The sequence below is a fragment of the Balaenoptera musculus genome, chromosome 7 (assembly GCF_009873245.2).
Source record: "Balaenoptera musculus isolate JJ_BM4_2016_0621 chromosome 7, mBalMus1.pri.v3, whole genome shotgun sequence".
In the NCBI taxonomy this organism is placed as follows: Eukaryota; Metazoa; Chordata; class Mammalia; order Artiodactyla; family Balaenopteridae; genus Balaenoptera; species Balaenoptera musculus.
Window position 1 is genome coordinate 33,206,734 of NC_045791.1, and position 22,700 is coordinate 33,229,433.

The 22,700-nt window shown below is 36.4% G+C and overlaps 1 protein-coding gene across 2 annotated transcripts; it reads right to left on the reverse strand.

The window, feature by feature from the left end:
- Nucleotides 1-1,802: 1,802 nt before the first annotated feature.
- Nucleotides 1,803-20,998, reverse strand: MMADHC (metabolism of cobalamin associated D). 2 transcript variants are annotated; one of them, XM_036858070.1, is made up of 8 exons: nt 20,854-20,971; nt 20,286-20,345; nt 16,761-16,905; nt 11,323-11,540; nt 8,643-8,748; nt 7,909-8,039; nt 3,253-3,339; nt 1,805-2,329 (listed from the first exon to the last, which is right to left on the reverse strand). In XM_036858070.1, exons 2-8 carry the CDS (start codon nt 20,292-20,294, stop codon nt 2,135-2,137), a joined length of 891 nt encoding a protein of 296 aa, XP_036713965.1. In that variant the 5' UTR covers nt 20,295-20,345; nt 20,854-20,971; the 3' UTR covers nt 1,805-2,134. The 2 variants fall into 2 exon arrangements, with proteins under 2 accessions (XP_036713964.1, XP_036713965.1); XM_036858069.1 differs by lacking the exons at nt 16,761-16,905; nt 20,286-20,345 and having other exon boundaries at nt 1,803-2,329; nt 20,854-20,998.
- Nucleotides 20,999-22,700: the final 1,702 nt, after the last annotated feature.

Consider the following 22,700-nt stretch of genomic DNA (forward strand, 5'->3'; position numbering starts at 1 on the left):
AAATCAATTTCAATGGCTCAGGCTTACTTTAAAAGGTAGCAAATTTATGTTTAAGATAATTTTACCAATTCTTTCTTAATGGGGTCCTAATCAAATGAATATGATGAAACTGATAACTGCAATGTTTTCTTACTGCAGTACATAATAGTTAACTATTTTCTACTACTATTAGTAAGAATCCCTTGGATTATATATCCCAAACCTAAATCTGGCCATTCCTATTTTTCAAGGAAAAAAAAATTTAACTGGCAGTTACTGCGTCTCATACTTTTTGTTTCTGCAAATCCTGTTAGAAAGCGAGATGATAAAAGAAGTCCCAACATTGTGTATCCTACCCCTCACATAATAGAGTATGTAACCATAGCCACCTATAAGGAGGAAGTATCCTTTCCAACCCGTAGATGGCACTTCAGAATTGTTAAAGCAAATGGTGAAATTTCAAGGAACATGGCTGAAAGAATGGTGCAAAGTAGGAAAGGCCTGAATAAGCAATACGCATACAAGAAACGAGTGGTGCAAGGCAGTAGACCACATAATTCTTTTTTTGTGGGAACTGTCCTTTCCATTGTAGGATGTTTAGTAGCATCTCTGGCCTGTAACTACTAGATGCCTATAGCACTCCCCCCCCCCCCAAGTTGTAACAATCAAAAAATATCTCCACATTGCCACATTTCCTCTGAGGGGCAAAACTGTCCCAATTCACTAAGAAGGCAAATGCCATGCAAACAGGCAATCTATAATTATGCACAGTAAGGGTGAATCTCACATTGCTGAGTGAAAGAAGCCAGAGTGAACCTAGTATATATGGTTTCATATATGTAAAGCATCAAAACACACAAAACCAACTTATACTGTAGCAATTCAGGATAGTGGTTGCTTGTGGGAGGGGCAAGTAAGGGGAAGAAGTGCCTGAAAGGGAGTCAGATGAGCCTCTGAGGTACCAGTAATGTTCTGTCTTGATCTGGGTGCTCCTTACATAGATGAAAATTTATTGAGCATATATACTTCAAAAAATTTTTTTCAAAATGTTTTGGAAGTCAAGACTTCACCTTTTTCATAATGAATGAAAACATTGTAGCTCTTATTCTTTGAATCATAAGCAACACTTATTATCAAACTATCGATACATGTTAAATAAACAAACAGTATTAAACGAAGTTGTAAACTAAATTAAAAAGCTGGTCATCTCCATGTGATCATTTAAAAAACAGGCAGTTAATTTAAAGAATACAGAAAAATCCATTTCAATTAATTCATTTGGTAGGAGTTAGTTGTTCTCCTGAGATTTATCTATATTCCTAATGACAAAAGACAAATCAAAGATGAGTCTAAGTTTAAAATGCTGTAAAAACAACTCTGTCCCACATGAGACATTTCTGTAAACTACTGCAGTTTCCATCTATTGCTAAATTTGGAGAAATATGACTTAGCAGCTGAGACACAGTTTTGTCTGAGAATAAACTACATTTATCTGTCTCAACCCAGGAGTTAAGAATTATTTTTCACTATGTATAAAGATGAGATTCATATTCTTTTATATGTAAAGTTTTAGTATTATCCTTATTCTTCTTTTCCTGTACATACATTATTTCAAAGTAATACTCAGATGGTACCAGGACATCTAACAAGTAATATAGTAAAAAGAAAATTTAAAAAAAGTTAAATCTACACTGAATCCAGATTTCTCAACTGCATGAAAAAAAAACCAAAAAACAAAAAAAAAACTTTAAGAAGATTAATATTGTAGTTTCTTAGGAATCTTTAAGAATTATATTTTAAAAATACTGCAATGAAAAAACACATATCATAACCAAATGTATGATTTATTTTTGGAGAAAAATAATTAAAACTGAGGTTTTTCCGATTAAGGGGAGAAATAACAATATGAGATCGTACCCTGGTTACATGTTAGTTATCACATTCTATACAATGTGGATGTGCTTAAGATGTATTTAATGATATTATGAACGAACATTTGAAATTTAAAAATCACAAACCACTTGCCAATATTGTAAATTCATAAATGTTGAAATAAATACCTACAAGGAAGTAAATTTTGAAAACTGAAGCCTTCGACAGTGTATAGATCATCCCAAATGTTACAAATAGCAGAGCAAATAAGTTGACATTACTGCTAGTTTCCACTTAATTTCTTCATAATATGGCTCTCTGGTGTTGCATTAGTGAAGATACTTCCTACAACCACATGGGTACCCCAAAGACTGTGACGAATCACTTTACAGCAACCAAGATCATCAACAGAGAATCCTAAATGTCGATAGCGTTCATCTGTCTCAAAAAGAGTGTTGTTTGTATATGGTCCAAAAAACTGGAGGAAATAAAAAAAGTCATATTTTCATTAGCTAGAAAGATAATGAAGTAATAATTTTTATGCAAATATGAACACAGATCTATATAAATACTCTAAATATTAAAAAAATCAAATAAGAAATAAAAAGGTCACATGGAACACCTAACTGCCCTAATACCTCCTCTCCCCTCAATACCTGTGCATTCTGGAAATGTGAAATGAATGATCTAGCAGACTGCATGTTACCTAGAACCAAATGCATAATATTATATGACCTTCAGAGATGAAATAAGCCTTAGGCAATCATCTATGGTTCACCTTTGTAATTTTTAAGATAAGAAAACTATCAGAGTAAGTTTTTCATTTCTAGTACTCACTAAATCTTGACTTTGAAAAGAAACAGTATATATTCCTATTTTAAGATTGAAAAAATTATTACTATTTGTAGCTGATATACATAGAATTTAAAATATGACAATAGTAATTCAGTTATTTTCTTTAAAGTATAGCTTTACAAATGTTAATTTCCAAAAAGTTACTTTTCTAAATATTTCTTTACCATCCATATTTTCTTAATTCTAAAAATAAGTTTTTCTTCCTTAATGAAACTATTGGATACTAAGTTTTAACTAAGGAACAGTAAACACACTAATTCAATGTAATTCAAGTAATATCTATTATGAGGATGGAAAATAAATTTTAAAATTATTTTTAATGAAAAAAATGTAAAGTGATGGAGATGCTTAACTATGAGTGCCAGAGGTCCCTCAAAGTTGTGAATTCAACGGACTCTTGGTATCTCTTTGCATAAAACTGTGAGGTTTTCAAAGTCTTAAATGGTCTACTTTTACCAAGGTTATAATTATAAACAATTTTATAAAAAAAATAATTCCTACTTCAAATTATATAATCTGGCTTTCAAAATGTATTTAATTACTCACTGCCAAACCAGATGATGGGTCAATAAAGTCGGCCCAATAGCCTTCAGCTCGAAGGGCGTAGCAAATTTCTTTAGCACCGCTGATGAACTGCATAGAAAAAGGCACAAATAATATGCTCAAAGCAGCAGCACAGAGTGTTTTATTTCTCAATAAATTTTTAAGATAAATATTTTTTGCTTCAGATAGAGAACACAATAAGATTAATAAACAATTAAAACTAATGATAAATTAAGACTGTAAAGTCCTAAGATTTTCACCAGTCCAAAAGATTAATGGTTCATATAACATTTTCATTTCTTTTAAAAAGTCTAAACTGTATATTTTTTTCTTCTAAATTATTTCCTATTTTAGGAACTATTTCTAATCACTTCTGTGCTATTAACTCCCAAATTTGTCATGGATTATAACCTACAGTTGCTATTTTGTATCATTACAGAGGTATTAGAAATAAGGTAAGAAAGGGAAAACAAAATATTCATAATGAAAAGATATGGACCATTCATTAATTTGAATGAAAGTTGGTTAAAAACATGTACTTGTTTGTGTGTCCTTCAAAAACACATCTATCCACTCACATAGTCATGAAATATTTCTGAAAAGGCACATAAAAATAATAAGATAAATGGATAGATTGGGTACAGGGCTGGACCGCATACTTCCTTTTCACTATACACCTCTCTATTTTTTGTATTGTGTATAAACATTACAGACCACGTGCATGTATTAAAATCCTGGTCTTACCATCCTCATTCCTACAATGTCTTTATTAGCTTTATCAGAAGTCTAAGCAGTGAAAAAGACTAAAAGCAAATATTAGAATCAGATTAGAATGCTAAAAAAAAAAAAAAACAAAAACAGACCATAAGTGTTTAAAGACAAGGGCACAGTTCCACTCACAGCCATAACAAAGTAACAGTTATCAAACTTGCCACTTGCTGAAAAATATAAAACTGACCAAAATATATGAGGCAACTGTTTTTAGACACTGAACAAAAGGCAGACAAAACTGCAGCGGAGAAGGGAAACAAATAAGGTGATCCCCATATATGCTCCAGGCTTCTGTCTGGGGACACTCTCTTGTTGCAGGGCAAAGAAGTGGAGCCCAAGCAAAGTGATAGTGTCACTGAGCTGAGGAGGTAGAAAGCAAGAGTTCTGAACTGTTGAAGCATCTGGAATTTCTGGCGTAGGGTACTGGAGCAGAGGGAGATGCACAAATGGGGTTCCCACGTGGTCCGCAGAGCAATTTGCCCTGGTTCAGTAGCCAAGGGTTGAGCTGCACAGATACAAGGTGAGATTCCTCAAGGTCTAGCAAAGAGTGCCAGCTGCGAGGCTGAGAGCTGAATGGTGATATTAGGGGTCATGCACTACAGGGTAACATGAATTTCTGGCCCACCTAGAGTGATGAGACCTCACGGAGCATCTCTGGCACTCAGCTGAGATGCTCAGAAGTCCAAGCCTTAGGCATATGGGCCACATCCTAAACAAGGGGTTAGCAAGTGATAGCCCGAGGGCCAAACCTGGCTGGCTGCCTGCCTGTTTGTGTAAATACAGTTTTGCTGGAACGCAGCCATGCCTGTTCACTTATATATGGTCTGTGGTTGCTTTAACAATACATGGTAGAATTGAGTAGTTGAGAACCTATCACCTACAAAACCTAAAAATTTACCATCTGGCTCTTTACATAAAAAGTCTGCTGATCCCTGCTATAGAGATATACAACTTTAACCTATTTTCTCCAACTACAGGCGTATCTCATTTTTTTGGGCTTCATTTTATTGCACTTCGCAGATAAGTTTTTTACAAATTGAAGGTTTGTGGCAACCCTGTGTCCAGAAAGCCTACTGGCAACATTTTTCCAATAGCATTTGCTCACGTCATGTGCCTGTGTGGCATTTCGGTAATTCTCTCAATATTTCAAACTTTTGCATCTATTATTATATTTGTTATGATGATCTGTAGTCTGTGATCTTTATTGATGTTTTACTACTATGACTCACTGAAGGTTCAGATGACGGTTAGCTTTTTTAGCAATAAAGTATATTTAAATTACGGTATGTACATTTTTTTAGACATAATGCTATTGCACACTTAGACTACAGTACAGTATAAACATAACTTTTATATGCACTAGGAAACCAAAAAATCTGTGTGATTCACTTTATTGCGATATTTGCTTTATTATGGTGGTCTGGAACCTAACCTGCAATATTTCCAAGGTATGCCTGTACTTTCTTGTAAACTAATGAAAAACATTTAGATAATACTGTACTCTATAGGTTATTTTCATACTTAATATTTACACTTACTGCTGTATTTCATTAATCCTCATAATTCTTAAAAATAGGAAAACTGAATATGGTTTAGGAAAGTCATTAGAATTATGTACCAATTTAATAAAAGATGTGCCATACACAAAAACTACAAGGTGAACAAAACGATGCATTTAAATGTTTGCAAAGGTTAACTAAAAGAATCCCAAATGATCACAAAAAGAACCAGTTTAAATATTTTTCTTAAAGATTTCTGCTTGGGACTTCCCTGGTGGCGCAGTGGTTAAGAATCCGCCTGCTAATACAGGGAACACGGGTTCGATCCCTGGTCTGGGAAGATCCAACATGCTGTGGACCAACTAAGCCTGTGTGTCACAACTACTGAGCCTGCGCTGGGAGCCCGCGAGCCACAACTACTGAAGCCAGCACACCTAGAGCCCGTGCTCCGCAACAAGAGAAGCCACCGCAATGAGAAGCCTGCGCACCGCAACAAAGAGTAGCCCCCGCTCGCCACAACTAGAGAAAGCCCGTGTGCAGCGACGAAGACCCAACGCAGCCAAAAATAAATAAATTAATTAAAAAAAAAAAGATTTCTGCTCATCAATAGCAAACACTGACATCTGCTGGAAAAAACTCGAAATAGAGTTAAACCATAAAACATATAATATCTACTTGGACAGTAAGCTATGTGTGGTTCTAAAATAACCACTAACATGTCTAAAATAAAAAATGTTTTTTTCATAAAAAAATAAAATAGCTTTAGTCATTATAAAGTTTAAAATACACATGATAAAGCGTGTTGCCATTTCAAAAGCTGGAAATTGTTTTTTTTTTTTTTTTAATTTATTTTTTGGCTGCGTTGGGTCTTTGTTGCTGACTTACATCTATACTGGGGTCAGTATCAAATGAGGCTCAGAATCTTGAATGGTTCAAAAAGTAGGACTTACTAATGCAATGCACATGTGAGAGCAAACTCTCTAGTGTTTAAATGGCAGTATACATTTACTAATCATTGTCTTAATATATAAATAGAAACTGTTTATTGAGTTATTATGTATTTAAATTTCACTTCTCCAAATTCCCATCTTTTAAAGATCAGAGAGAATGTCTTATGCTTCTCTGTAACTTCTTTGTTAGATGGCATATATAACTTGCTCATGATTATTAATTACTACATGGAATTTATTAGTAAAGCTATATGCGGGACACTTAAGTATGAAGTCATTACCATAAAATACTCTATTCAGTAAATAATATTTTTATTAATGAAGAGAACCATACATCCAACCCTAAAGAAAATATAAAATAATTCCAAATATTATCCTGTATGTAAATTAATAAAGAGAATTTTTTCAACTATAGTTAGCTAAGGTGTCCAAGTGAGCTAATCCCAACATGTCATACAGGCAAAGGAATATTCCTTTCTATCTTGTAGACAAAAAAATTGATATAACTGAACCTCAAACTCTTAGATAAATAATCATATAATTTTTAAATGTAAGACTTTAAGTTACTACTTATCATTTCTCAGGTTGGTAAAAATGAAAAGTAATGCTAATATCCAGGGTAAAGGTGAGAGCATATATACTAGGACAGTCTTTTTGGAGGGCTAATTGGCAGTATCTTTCAAAACTTAAAATGAATATACCCCCTGATTCAGCAATTCCCCATTTAGGAATACATAAGTATGTGCAAAAAATATATGTACAAATATATTCACTGCCTGTAATAGCAAAAGTTTGATTTTCAACTTATAAATGACTAAAAATTTTTTTAAATAATTTAAAAAATTTACGGTTTGCCCATGCAATGTAATATTACACAGATTTTTACAAAGAATGAAATAAAATCTATGCATAATGTTATGGAAAGGTGTCAAAACATATCTTCTAAGTTAAAAGCAAAGGATGGAAAAAATGTGGGTATATACCATTATTATATTATTATTGTACTGTACACTGTTATTGTTTACTCCTTTAAGAAGGCTGAGGTATTTTCACTTTTTACTTGACATGCTTGAGAGAGAGAGAGAGAGAGAGAGAAAGAGACATGGAGGGAGAGAGAGGATCAGAGAGAAGGAGAGAGAGATGGGTATGAAGAGTTAATTTTACATTTTTGATGTTTACTATATTCCCAACTTTCCTAAAACAGACATAAATTTAAAAAAAACTGAGGAAGTACTGGACAGAATCTAAGTTTTTCAAAGACACTAAAAAAAAAAATTGTGGTATTTTTATTCTCAGAAAACATGTAAGCTTTTTAGTACTGGAATACATTAGCAGAGAATTAATAAAGGCTAGAAAAAATAGTCATCATTTTAAAACACTGGTTCATTGGTATTTAAATAAGATCATAAAATTAAATTGTCAGCAGCTGAAAGAATTACCTTTTCTAAGAGCATTTCTCTTTCATTTTCTACCTCCTCACTCCAAACAGTCATATCATTCTTAGTTTTCTGTGTTACAGTCAGAATCATTAGTTTGTTGGTGGCTACTTCTGGAAACAGTGATTCAAAATCTGTAAGTGAAATAAGAATAAAACTCCAGAAAAATATAAATTTTTTAAAAAAAGAAACAGTTCATAAAATACTTTAGAAAAATGATGATTAAGTTAAATTATTATGGTACCAAGTTAGGTTTATAAATGCATATTAGTTTTGAAAAGGATGAAATGAATTTAGTTTTGGTTTACTTCTGCTCTTTTTGGATGAACGAAAATATATTGCCAACAATTCTGAAGAGTAAGTTGGGTTACATATTGTTGGTCTTGTAATTAAAAAAAAAGTTTATTATTAAGATTTTTCTCAGTAGTACTAACGTATTAGCTCATGGAAATTAGGGCTGTAATAATCACCCAGGAGTGGGATGACTTTAGGGAAAGATTTAGGAAAAAAGTTATTAAAAATTCTACTATTCCTATCTAATGGCAGCATGAGGTCAGATGTTAGGGGACACTTGAAAGCCTTATCTTGGCCAGGCAATCATCATTTCCAGCTAGACACATTAAAATACTAAGTTATAAAGCATTACGATTCCTATGGAGTACATTATTCAACACATTAAAAAATTAGTGACATTATCTAACACACACTAGTGTAAAAATGAATAAAGCACAACATACCTCTTCGCAGCAATTCTGGACATGTTTGGATTGCACACTCTACTTTGGCACTTTCAAAGTAAGTTTCCGCACTGTTAATTTCTTGCTCAACAGGTACATCATTACCCTAAGGTGGAATAAGAAATATAAGTAAACAAAATCTGGAGTTCAAATAAAATACCTTGCCTGTTATAAACCTGTTTTCCCTAGAAAGTTTTTTCAGTAATCCTAATCTAGCTGGTGATGGGGTAATAGTGTTTTCTTACATACTCAAACTTTTCTCTATGATGAATGTAATATTTGAAAATTTTAAAAAAATGGTGAATTAAAAAAAGAAACAGATAAATACCCTGATATTCTAAGACTTAATATGAATAGAAGTTGGCTAAAAAACTAACTAAAACACGCCATGATTATGTCTTACAATGTTACCTCTTCTGATATTCTGTTATATCTAATTATCCTTCCTTTTGTTCTATAATCTGTAAAATGGGGATAAGAACACTAACTTACAAAGCAACATGATTAAATATATAGCTTCTCCAACAGGAAGCGCTTAGAGGCTCTTATTCAACTGAAATTTACTGGGTGCCTATTATACACTAGACATTATAAACAGGAACAGGCACTACAATGGTAAAAAATCCAGTCTTCACTCTTAGGTATATAAGAGTTAGTAGAAGAAAAATGCATGAACAAATAAATGCAGTCCATATCAGAAGTGCTATAGAGTTATAATGGAAGTCTTCTGGAGGTATAGATGGGAAAGAAACTTGCTTTGCTGGCAGAAATCAGGAAAAGGTTGAAATCACGTTTGAGTTACATGTTAATTAACATGTGTGTCTGACAGATAAAGAATAGACAGAATATAGGTTAAGAATTCAGGAGGAAAAAAACAGTCCAGCAAGAGATAATAACAGTGCAAAGGCATGCAATAGTCAAAGAGAATGGTGTAATTAAAAAAAAATGAAAATATGCTGTGACTGGAGAACAGAAGGAGTAGGAAGTAGTGGGAAGTAAGGTGAGAAAGATAAGGGATCAAAATTGTGGAAAGCCATTTATGCCACATTACGAAATTTTGATTTTAGTTTAAAAGCAATGAGGAATATCAAGATGTGATATAAAAAGCTAATGACAGTATTACTGTAGAGGATGTATGGTAATGAGGAAGAGCAGGTGACAGACCAGTAACAGCCAACAATTACTGATCACTTAGTGTAGTAAGTATTTTACATACATTTTCACATTTAATCCTCATAGCAAATTTGTAGGCCAGGTATTATTATACTCATTTTACATATAAAGGAACAGAGGCTCAGAAAGGTGAAGTAACTTTCTCAAGGTCACAAAATTAAGTAAATGGCTGAGTTAATCTCTGAATACAGATTTATCCTATCTCCACAGTCCATCATACTATAATGCCTCTAAAAATTGAGGTAAGATAAGGAGGCGCTGAACTTTGGCAGTATTAGTGAGAACTGAAGGTACACAAATAATTTAAGAGCTACTTTCAGAGACAGAAGCAATGTAATTCTGTCACTATTTAGGGGGTATGATGAAAAGAGGAGTCAAGGTTGGCACTATAATTTTTATTTTTGGGACAGTGGGAGGATGACTAAGTCACTTATACTACTGACAACATGGGAATAAGGACAAGTTTTGAGAGAAAAAAGGACAAATTCAGTACTAGACGTGTAAAATCTTGGGACTTCTGAGACATCCAGATAAAGATGTTTGGCAGGCAGACAGTAATATAAAACCAAAAATGTCAGAAACAGAAATAAGAAGCTAGGAAATATGAAAACACAGCCTGTGGAGAAAGCCAAGGACTTAAGTGACCAGGGAGCAAGTCAAATGAGAAAATGAAGATCAGAGACATTTGGGAAATATCATGTAACTGGTAGACAGAGGAGGAGCCAAAAAGACTGAGAAGGAATATCTGAGATAAAAAGTCAGGGGAGGTCAACTGTGTCCCAGTGTTAGGTTATCTGATATCACCCATAATTGTGAGGGGTTGCTGCTTTTAATAATATGGCTTTGATCAAAATCTCAACCTGAAGCTATATAGAAATATGAAAAATGATAAGGATTGGAGTTTGAAACTCTGAAATGCATGTAACTTTCCATTTGAGTGAGCAATGACGCAATACTAGTTTTAAAACGCATTTAAAAAATTCATATGCAATACCAGTTTAAAAAACTCATTAAAAAAACCCCTCAGGGATTGTTTTTACAAAAGCTATTTAAAAATCCTCCTCTTCAGTCTACTGTATCCAGAGTTTCAGAGATCTCAAAATTTTCTTAAGTTTTTAAATGGCTAGAGGAATATACTAGTTGGAATTTGGTCCATACATAAATTACAATTATCATTAATAAAAGTGAAAAACAGGGAATATAAATTTCCAGTTATAGAATTAAGTTATTTATATTTGAAATAAACATTTATTAAAAAAAGATATTTTTGAAGAATTATTTAATTACCTAAAAGAGACTACAATGTAGTTAAGTGAAAAAAATTATATAGCAAACATTATGTACAGGACAATGCTAAGCTTTTAAAAGCTATATATGTTGTTTCTGTTTATACTGGACTTAAATAGATTTTTTTTTTTTTACTTTTTCAATGAAAGTAATATGTACAGTTATCAGAAATTAATATAGCATTAATAATTAGAAAAACAGAATGACCTTAACAACTTACCTGAAATTCATTCACATATTGTGCCATAACAAACTCATGTCTTTCGCTCGATAAAGGTTCTGCTAGAACATCAGGTAAAGTTTTATGAATCTGGCTTTTCTTCTGTGATGCAGTCCCATTGAGGTGACAATCAAAACCTATGTTCCCAGGAAGCTGGAATCTCTGATCCTGAGGTCCAAATGGTCCCATAGTTTCATCAGGCCAAACTGTTCGAGAGCCTAAAGAGGAACGACAAAATGAATTATTTTCTCCTTACTAGTTAAGTACGTTGGTAGACTGAAAGAATGTTCTTCTTCCAATTAGGCATTTTTTTTACCTAACCAATAGTTCTCTGAAGTTTGCTTTCCTGTGTAAATATAAATTAGTTTGTTTCATGTTATTCCAAAAGACTAATCAAAGCAACCAGCTGTCAGCTCATAGGTAATTCCATTAATAGGGAAAGAATTCAATAAAGTACTGTAATCCATACTATGTAATTCTTTTTTTTTTTTTGGCCATGCTGTGCGGCTTGTGGGATCTCAGTTTTCTGACAAGGGATTGAACCCGGGCCATGGCAGTGAAAGCCTGGAATCCTAACCACTAGGCTACCAGGGAACTCCCATACTATGTAATTCTTGACAGTCATTAAAAAGAATATGGTAAATCTTTACTGATAGTGAACGAAGTCCAGGACATATTACATTAAAAGAAAAAGCTAAGTCAAAGAACAGCATATATGACATTTATTTTTCATCCTTATATTTGTGTTTTTAAATACAGTAAAAAAAAAAACATCTGTAAGGAAAGACATCAGACTTAATGGTGGCTACCCTTGGGGAGGGGCATTCAACTGCTGTTACCTGGTGGCACAAAACATTAATGGACTGGAAAAAAATCTTGTATGAACCAATGTGACATAATGCCCTGTTTACCAGCTACATGAGTTAATATGGATTTAATACTTACAGAAGAATAGACCACATTACTTTATTCCTGTAAAACTTTAAAAAATCCTAACATGTGAAAAATTCAAAAAGATCCAGAAAAGAATAAATTAGAAAATCAAATGAAGAAATACTCAGAGTAGGAATTTTGTTTAGAGAAAGGAAGCGACAACTGCTGCAGACTTTAGTTGGCAATAAAAATATTTATAAATACTCTGCCAGAACTGAGTGACTAAAAACGGCCATGTCAATATGGCTGCCCCCATGTGACACCATATCTCTCTTCCATACCTAAGACAGACATCACCCATCAATCGAGGAACTTTTCCCTGCTGAACACAGACATTGTCACATGATTCTCAACCTAAACACTCTAGCCCAGTATGTCTCAAACTTTTAATTATTTAAGAATCACCTAAGATCTTCTCAAAATGCAGATTCTGATTTACTAGGTCTGCAGTGGGGCTAAAAATTCTTCGTTTCTGAACAGTCCCAGATGATGCTGATGCTATGCCATGCTATGCTATGCTGGTCTGCAGATCACACTGAGTAACAAGGCTCTAGACAGCCACTAATGATTGACTGGAGTCAGTTCACAAACTTAAACTTACCAGCTATTTTGAAGAACATGGGTTCTACAGATTATTCAGATCTGTTTCTTTACATAAATATCCCATATTAACCGTGAATTCGAGCATATTTTCAAATGTTTACCAGTCATTTAGGTTTTCTCCTACAGAAATAGCCTGTTCAAATCCATTTTTGAAATTTTTTGTTTGGTTTTCTACTGGGTTTTCTTCTTCCTATTGATCTACGAAAATTCTTTATATAGTTGTCCCTAGTTATTCACAGGAGATTGCTCCCTGGACCCCCACAGATACCAAAATCTGCATATGCTCAAGTCCCTTATATAAAAGGGCATAGCTCTATCGACCTTTGAACAACTGAGGGGTTAGCTGTTCAAACCCTGCATGCAGTCAAAAATCTGAGTATAATTTATAGTCAGTTCTCTGTATAGTCGGTTCCACATCCTCAGATTCAATGAACCGAGAATTGTACCGTACTTATTTATTTTTGAAAAAAATCTACGTATAAAGTGGACCTGAGCAGCTCAAAACCATGTTGTTCAGGAGTCAACTGTATGCGCATATACTGTAACCTTTGTACATCACATCCTCCTGTATACTTTAAGTCATCTCTAGATTACCTACAATATCGAACACAATGTAAATGATATGTAAATAGTTGCTGGTGTGTGGCAAATTCAAGTTTTGCTTTTTGGAACTTTCTGGAATTTTTTTCCCCAAATATTTTTAATCCTTGGTTGGATGAATGTGAGGATGCAGAACCCATGGATAGGGAGGGTTGGCTGTATATTCACAATACAAACCCTTTACATATTCTGAGTGACAAATCTTTCATTTATGACAGATGTATATTTAGCCTTCAGATCATGAAAACTGAGGAGTAATCAGAGATGGAGTTAGAAAACTGGAGCAAGAAAACCAGGGGAGGCTTTGCATGCCCAAGTGAACTTATATTACACTGTAAGTAATGTGTTGCATGAAAAAGGATTCCATGGGCAATCCCTTTAGAATACATTAGGTAAAGTTTCTAAGACCTCTCCCTGAATATTTTAGTGTGTATTATAAACCTCTAAGATATTACTATGGTATAAAGCATTTCTCCAAGTTAACTAATCACAGAACTTAAAAAAAAATTTTTTTTCATCCTTGCACAATTCATAGCTTGGGAATAGTTTAGGAACTGCTACTGAAAGCAGTGGGAGATAATCGAGGCTTATGAAGGAAGTGACATGATTTAAAGTATTTTAGAATGATTAATATGACACTGGTGCACAAGATGGATAAGAAAAAGCAGACTTTGGTTTAATAAACACTCAAAGTGACAGCTACATTTAAGAAATTCAGCAAAGAATGGCAAGAAGTAGTAACATAGTTTAGTAAGATCAAAAGAAGATTTGTTTCAGGGAGGACTGTGTGTTCAAAGATAATTAGGAAAAAACTAAAGTTCAAGAAAGTAAGTTTTAGAAACCAATATTCATTCTTTTTTTTTAAAAATATTGTAACTTTCTGGTACAAATATTTAGGCAAGAGCTCTGATTTTATTTTCAATGGGATAAACTCAACTTTAGAAAATCAGTAAAACCTCAAGAAGAAATACAGTAAGTCCCCTACACACGAATGAGTTCCATTACAAGAGCATGTTCGTAAGTCCAATAAAGTTAGCCTAGGTACCCAACTAACATAATCGGCTAGCATATAGCACTGTACTGTAATAGGTTTATAATACTTTTCACACAAGTAATACATAAAAAACAAACACAAAAAATAAAGACCTTTAATCTTACAGTAAAGTACCTTGAAAAGTACAGTAGTACCGTACAACAGCTGGCATACGGGGCTGGCATCAAGTGAACAGGCAAGAAGAGTTATTGACTGGAGGAGCAAGAGGAGGTGGGAGATGACAGAGCTGAAGGATCATCAGCAAGGAGATGGAGGGCAAGTTGCAATTTCACTGATGCCCGACGTGGATGGCACAGGCTCCGCTTCCTTGCTGGACTCAATTCTATCTACCCTATCACAATCCAGTGATGTCTGGGTAGTAGGTCTTTTTTTCTCATCATCGATGACATGGCAGCACCGGATTGCATTCTGAATGGCTGCTGCAACCTTTGTGTACTGTTCTACGTTCGGGTCTTGTGCCTCAAAAACTAACAGTGCCTTCTCAAATAAAGAAAACCCCCTTGCCATTTCCTGCATCATGAATCTCTTTGGTTCTTCAGTTACTTCTTCTTCCTCTTGGCTCTTTTCGTCCTTTCTCTTGCCCTCCAATTCCATCAGGTCTTCATTAGTAAGCTCCTCATGGTGCACAGCAAGGATTTCAATGAAGTCGTCCTCTTGCAAATCTAACTCTAGCTTCTTGCTGAGGGTCACTAAGTTGCTGAAGACCTCTTTGGACTCCTCATCCACCTTTCAAATCCACGAAAATTGTGAACAAACTGCAGGCAAAGGTTCTTCCAAACCCCATTCATGGGGACGGCTGTAACCTCATGCCAAGCAAAGTCAATGTTTTTTATGGCCTCGTGGATGTTACAGTCCTTCCAAATTGTCACAAGGTTGTTCCTGATTCGTCACTTGCCTTTACTGCCTGATGAAAACTGTGACGTAAATAATATTTCTTGAAAGTTGCTATAACTCCCTGGTTCATAGGTTGGATGAGAGACATGGTATTTGGTGGCAGATGCACTACTTTGATGTTGGGATGAAAGTAGTTCATGAATGGGGGGTGGCCCAGAGCATTGCTGAGCAGCAAAAGAATGTTGAATGGGATGTCCTTCTCCAAGCAATATTTCTCTACCTCTGGGGTAAAGTGGTGGGAAAACGAGTCCTGGAAAATGGCCTGTGTGACCCAGGTTTTGGGGTTACTCTTCCACACAACAGGAAGAGAGCCCTTGGCTATGTTTTTAAGGGCTCCTGGGTTCTCTGAGTGATAAACTAAGAGAGGCTTCAGCTTCATATCGCTGGAAAGAAGCATTGCCACCAAACAACAGAGTTAGCCTATCCTTTGTTGCTTTATAGCCTGGCATCAACTTTTCCCCCTTACTGATATAATTTTTCCTCTGGCATCCTCTTCCAGTACAGTCCTGTCTCATCCACATCAAAAACTTGGGTGAATACGTACCTTCATCAATAATTTCTCGAAGCATTTCGGGAAATTCCTGGTCAGCTACCATATCTGCACTTGCTGCCCTGCCACTTACTTTTACACTGTGAAGGTTGGCTCTAGCCTTGAACTGATGAAGCCAGCCATGGCTGGCATTAAAAGATGTGCCCTCTGATTCTTTGCCATGTTTCAAGTCTTCATAAAGGCTTTTAGCTTTCTCTTGAATCAGCATTAAGCTGAGCGGGACTTGACGCTGATGCTGATCCTGCACCCACATACTGAGAGGTTTCTCCAACTCCTTCATCACTTTTCCACGCTTCTTCGCTATTACTGTCAACATCATCGGCACAGCAGACTTCACGTGTTCCATGATCTTGTCCTTGTTCTTTAGAATCATGCTGATGGTTGAACAATTCATGTTATAAGAACGAGCAACGTCTACCTTCTTTTTGCCTCATTCCACTCTCTCAATTATTTTCACTTTTGTTTCCATTTTTATTGCTTGGCGCTTCTTAGCAATACCAGCTATACGCTGCTTCTACGCTTGCTTCCGGACATCCTGGGCTTGAAATAAAGATAGTGTACTACTGTACTCTATACAGTACAATAAAGTACACAAAAGCACAACCACTTGTAGAGAATGCACGCACGTGACAACGTACACCAGACACGTGAACTAACTTGCATGACTGGTCATGCGAACTCGTGTTCGCATCTTTGAAAGTTCACAACTTGAAGGTTCGTATGTAGGGGACTTACTGTATTACAGGAAACAACTCAGAATGTTATGAAACAATTATAAGTAAAGCAATAATAACTTTTACATACAGATATCTGGAGGTGCAGTGGCCACATGAGACTCATCAGAACCTGAAGATCCTGCAGTTGAAAAGGCTCTGGGATTGACAACCCTTTTAACTAAAGAGCAAAATCCTGGGAGATAGGAAACCAGTCTGGCTCTGTTACAGAGCACCTAAGAATGACAGAAAAATCAAAATTATTCTGGATATAAATGCTATACTAACACAGACAATCTCTGGCAAATCCTCACATTGCAATATATCTTTTAAAACCAATGTTTATTCTACTATTATTGAGCAGCTACCACAGGATACGCATCATGTATACTTATAATTTTAGAAATAAATACAAATATTTAAAAAACAAGTAATAAGTTACTTTGAGTAAAAATATATGGCTTTCCCAAGGCCAGAATTAAGAGTGCCATACAGAAAGAATGGGAACCTCCAAAAGTTGCCCTATTTAGTGATGACACTAAAAAGGTAGCACAACTAATAAGATTCTATTCTCAAAATAAAGAACTTTCAAAACCTCTCCTAGAAACAAAACCTATTTACTTTCTAACTCTTCTCTTCTTTGACTGCTGTAAATTGTACTAATTATCTCCCATACCATCTTTCCTCTTGGTTTTATGGCAATGTCCACTTTCCTCCATTTTAGCACACACCTTTGTGATACATTTTCTGCTCTTATGTTCATTCCCTAGACTCTGAGGTCAGTTACAGTGGATGAATGTGTAAACATCTCTCACGTATAAACTTTAATCAAAATACTTAAGTCAGAATAATTTAATGCAGGGGTTGGCAAACTATAGCTGAATGTAGCCTTCTGTCTGTTTTGGTGAATAAAGTTTTATTGCCATACCCATTTATGTATAGTCTGTGGCTGCTTTCATGTCATAATGGCAGAGTTAAGTAGCTTCACAGAGACTCTACGGCCTACAAAGCCTAAAATATTTGCTATCTGGCTCTTTATATTAAAAAAAAAAAATCGCTGACTCTTAGATCAGTGGAAAACATGTAAGAACAAATACCATATCATCTGTGAAATGCTATTAAAAGATTTGAACAATTAAGAAACCCTTGAGGACATAGGCAAAAAGTTTCATGGAGGATATACTTAGTTGTGAAGAAATAGAAATTTGCTGGGGAAAGGGCATTTCAATGAGTGACTTTCAGGAACAAAGGGAAGGAGTCATAAAGGATGTACTCAGAAGAGTGACAAGTTCACTGAAGGTGGATATAAGGTAGTGCAGTAAAAAACAGGCTTGGAAGTTAACTTGTGGGCAACTATAAAAGGCTTTATACTTGACACAGACAGGAAAGGGCCTGTTACATCAAGATAATAAGTCAGAATTTTAACCTGTAGGCAGGGAGGAATAGAGTAAACTGTTAAAAATAAAGGATGTTTTAAGGAATGTACCACTAAGGGCAGTGTAGAGAATGGAGTGGGATTAGAGAGGTGGTATGAAAAATAGTTACCAGGATGTTGAAATAGTCTAGATACTGTAGAATCATTCTTTTTCCCTTTCACATAGTATTCTGAAATCCAGCCCTGTGTTCTTTCTGACTTTCTCATCCTAAGTACAAGGATACATCCTAACTGGTCGTTCTACTTCTCTGACATAATTTCTTACTCATTTTATCCCCCCTTCTCTTACTCCACTCTTTAGTCACATAAAAATATCTACCCAACTTTTCCCATATTTCTCTGCCTTCTTTTATACTGCCATAAGATTTCTTCTGCTAAAACGCCCTTTTCCCTCTCCTCCTAGGCCTGACAAATTCCAACTCTTTCTACAAGATCTGGATAGACAGAACCTCCTTTATATGTCTCCAAAATGCAAGGCCTGTCTCCAGAGCATTCTGTCCACCTGAAAATTTAAGCATCCTCCCTTGGGTCTGTACCCAACCTGCTCAGAGACAAAAATGGTAATTCTCAGTGGTATAAGAAATTTGAATTATATGTCAACATTGAGCAATTGTGATATTTCACACAAAAGATCCAGACTTTCAGCTGTTCTTACAAAGTCCAAAGATCTGGCAGCGCTGGATTCACATTCCCAAATGACATTAGTTGGCAACACATCACTGTAGCTGAGGAAAGGCTGCTCCCTTTATATCAGAAATGAGTATTTCAGTTTGTACAAGTCCCCACCAAGGCTTCTTAACTGACCTGTTTAGCCTCTGAAGCATACACATACCTGACCCATGCTATGTATGCGAACTAAATTGCTGAAGACATACATATCTATCTGCATGTTTCATTAGTAACATCCATTCAGCACTTAAAATGCACATAAACGAACACAAATTTTTAAACATATATTTGAATATTGTTTTATGTAAACTTCTTTCTAACAATAAAAGGATTTATAAAAGCATCCTTCAAAATACCTACTGGATTAATTTATTCATTCAAATCAAAATAAAGCCAGGTCAAATATTAGCATACTACTCTGACTCGGATCTTTCCTTTGAGAGTAGCACATGCTTCTTTTACAACATTCCCTTCCTATGATTATGGCTAGGTATGAATTCACCTTAACACACGGGATACACTAGTGGTCTACTTTTACGACTTGGCCCTATAGTCTTACCATTAGACTATTAGTATATCATATTTGACTACAGGAATACTATCCTGGCTAACTGTTGCCATATTAGTCTTCCTAACACACAGCTCTAATTAAATCACCAAAATTTAAAGAATAAAGTCCAAATTACTGGGTTTGGCATTCAAGACTCTCTATTACTTGATCCCAAATCCACAATCCAACCTTATTTCTCACTAATCTCTTTCACACATCTTACATTCAGGAAGACAGAACTGACTTCCTGATTTTTGAAAGGGGGGGGGGTGTCTTTGAATATACCTCCTGCTCTGCCCAACCAAACCTCAGATTATCTAAATCCCACCCATCTTTCAAACCTCAAATGCTTCTCTGATTAAGTGAACACAAACCCCTACTTTTCCCTCTCCACAAAGCTCTGAATCTGCACTGTACCTTTGTGTAGCTTTTAAAATTAGTTTCTACTCTTATTGTAATTGTTTTAAAATATGTCTTGGGTTCCCTACGGCAGGATGTGTTTGAGTAATCGCTGGACAGTTACAGTGAGTAAATCTCTCTGGTTGTGAGAATAATATCTCTTGCGCCCATTTTGTAGTATTTGGAAGGTGACTTCCTATACTGAAACTACTACAAAACCTTCAGTTTACCTAACCAAAGAAACAGAAAACGGCTTAAAAATAATTCTAAATATTTACTGAAATAATGTCTTTTAAAACTACTGAAAGGGTGCTGGCACTGAATTTATTTCTAAGAACGAATTTGTAGAAATAAATAGACGTGTATTGAGAAATATGGTGTGTTCAAACTACCCGCAAAGCATATCAACCTAATTCACACCCCTTGCTTCCCTTGCCATTTCTGATACACTAATTACGAGAAACATTATGCCATCAATGCCATTATCATTAAACCCGTCCTTCCTAACGAGTTCCCAAACTATTTTATTACTATACTGCTTCTTTAGAGGCTAATTTACTCACATTGGCCATTTCTGGCGGGAAGGGCAGGCGAAAAATTTCGTCCCTTTTGTAAAGTTATTCCTGGGAAAGGACAAAACAAACAGGCCGGTGACGGATTAAGCTCTAACAACAGATCACTGGGGTAACGTCCACCACCGCCTACTGTGTGTCCCTCCACCGAGACAGGACCAAAGTCCAAGCTCTCCCCGAACCCCCAAATTCGCCCCCCGCTCCCACAGGGCACAGCTCGCTGCCCAGAGGAGGGCGTGAGGCTCTCAACCCGCCCGGTTCGAGTCCGCGGAACACAACTCCGACTAGATCGGGGTGGCCAATGAGGAGCTCCACCGGGATGGAGTCCAGAGGCTCGCAAGTAGGTATTTTAACACCGGTCAGGGCTGCTCGACGACAGTTCGAAGCAAAGGTGCCAGCAGAGATGAAGGATGAGGAAGCGAAAAGGATCCTAAAGACAGAGTGACAGGACGACTGGGGACAGCGATAGGGACACTGTGGGAATAGGGGCAACACCGAGAGCTGCAGCCCGAAGATGGGCGAATTTGGAGAGGCTAACGCGGGCGGAATCCATACGTACCAGTCACCGCCGCCGCCCCCAGGTGTTGGAGACCCAGACTCTTCCCGTCTTCAAAATGGCGGCGCGACGGCAGGGCCGGTAGCGCACAAGCTGGCAGTGCCCAGACTGAAGGAGTTGCTTCTGAGCGCATCGATGGGAAGGATCGTCGAGCCGATGATGCGCACGCGCACAGGAGGCCCACGTAGAGCCGCCCTTCCATTGGATAGTCCCCCGCCGCGACGTGGGCGGAGATAAAGTGACGCGCGGGTGTCCTGGGAGCTTGGAGGCTTGAGCTTTGGAGCTGGATTTAGGCAGCCGTTTAATGTCGTGCATTAACTCACTGAACTGAGGTATTTGAAAACCTCCTCTCTCCCTAAGACTTTCTTTTTTCTTTTTTTTTTAAAGAACTATAACAATATGTTTAGTTTCAAATCCATATCAAGATGTGAGTGACCCATGGGGTTTTTGCCTTAAGCTGTTTTTATTTTATTTATTATTTATTTATTTATTTATTTATTTATTTATTTATTTATTTATTTATTTATTTTTATGGCTGTGTTGGGTCTTCGTTTCTGTGCGAGGGCTTTCTCTAGTTGTGGCAAGTGGGGAACACCCTTCATCGCGGTGCGCGGGCCTCTCACTATCGCGGCCTCTCTTGTTGCGGAGCACAGGCTCCAGACGCGCAGGCTCAGTAGTTGTGGCGCACGGGCCCAGTTGCTCCGCGGCATGTGGGATCTTCCCAGACCAGGGCTCGAACCCGTGTCCCCTGCATTGGCAGGCAGATTCTCAACCACTGTGCCACCAGGGAAGCCCCCTAAGACTTTCTTATTGCCTCCAAGAGGTACAGTTTTCTGTTCTTTGTATGTAGTTTTTTTTTATTTTTCAAGAAATCACTGTTTTTGAGAATAGGGCACTTAACGTTTTTCTCTATGCACCAGGCCTTTAATAGGCGCAATAAATATATATCCCCCTATTTATAAAGAGTATATAATTTTCATTTGTCAGTTACATTTTTAAAAAATTAACTGAAGTCCATACTTTATTCATACTGATATATTTAGTTGGGTCATGTTGGGCAAGTTAGTCTCTTTATTTTAGTTTCCTCACTTCTAAAATGGGAATAAATGGATAAAGAAGATGTGGCACATGTATACAATGGAATTTTACTCAGCCATAAAAGGAAATGAAATTGAGTTGTTTGTAGTGAGGTGGATGGACCTAGAGTCTGTCATACAGAGTGAAGTAAGTCAGAAAGAGAAAAACAAATACCGTATGCTAACGCATATATATATGGAATCTAAAAAAAAGGTACTGATGAACCTAGGGGCAGCACAGGAATAAAGACACAGACCTACTAGAGAATGGACTTGAGGATATGGGGAGGGGGAAGGGTAAGCTGGGACGACGTGAGAGAGTGTCATGGACATATATACACTACCAAATGTGAAATAGATAGCTAGTGGGAAGCAGCCGCATAGCACAGGGAGATCAGCTCGGTGCTTTGTGACCACCTAGAGGGGTGGGATAGGGAGGGTGGGAGGGAGATGCAACAGGGAGGAGATATGGGGATATATGTATATGTATAGCTGATTCACTTTGTTATAAAGCAGAAACTAACACAACACTGTAAAGCAATTATGCTCCAATAAAGATGTTAAAAAAATAATAAAATGGGAATAATAATAGTGGCCAACTCATAGTTTGTGAAGGTTAAATCAGTTGACATGTAGCTAACACATATAGCACAGCACGTGCACACGCACAGCGCATGGCTTGGGAGTCACAGAGGCTTCTGAGTGTTGAAGTTACTTACAATTTGTTATTTCTTCATGACTCATAATTTCTCCTTCAAAGCGGCTTACTTGTCT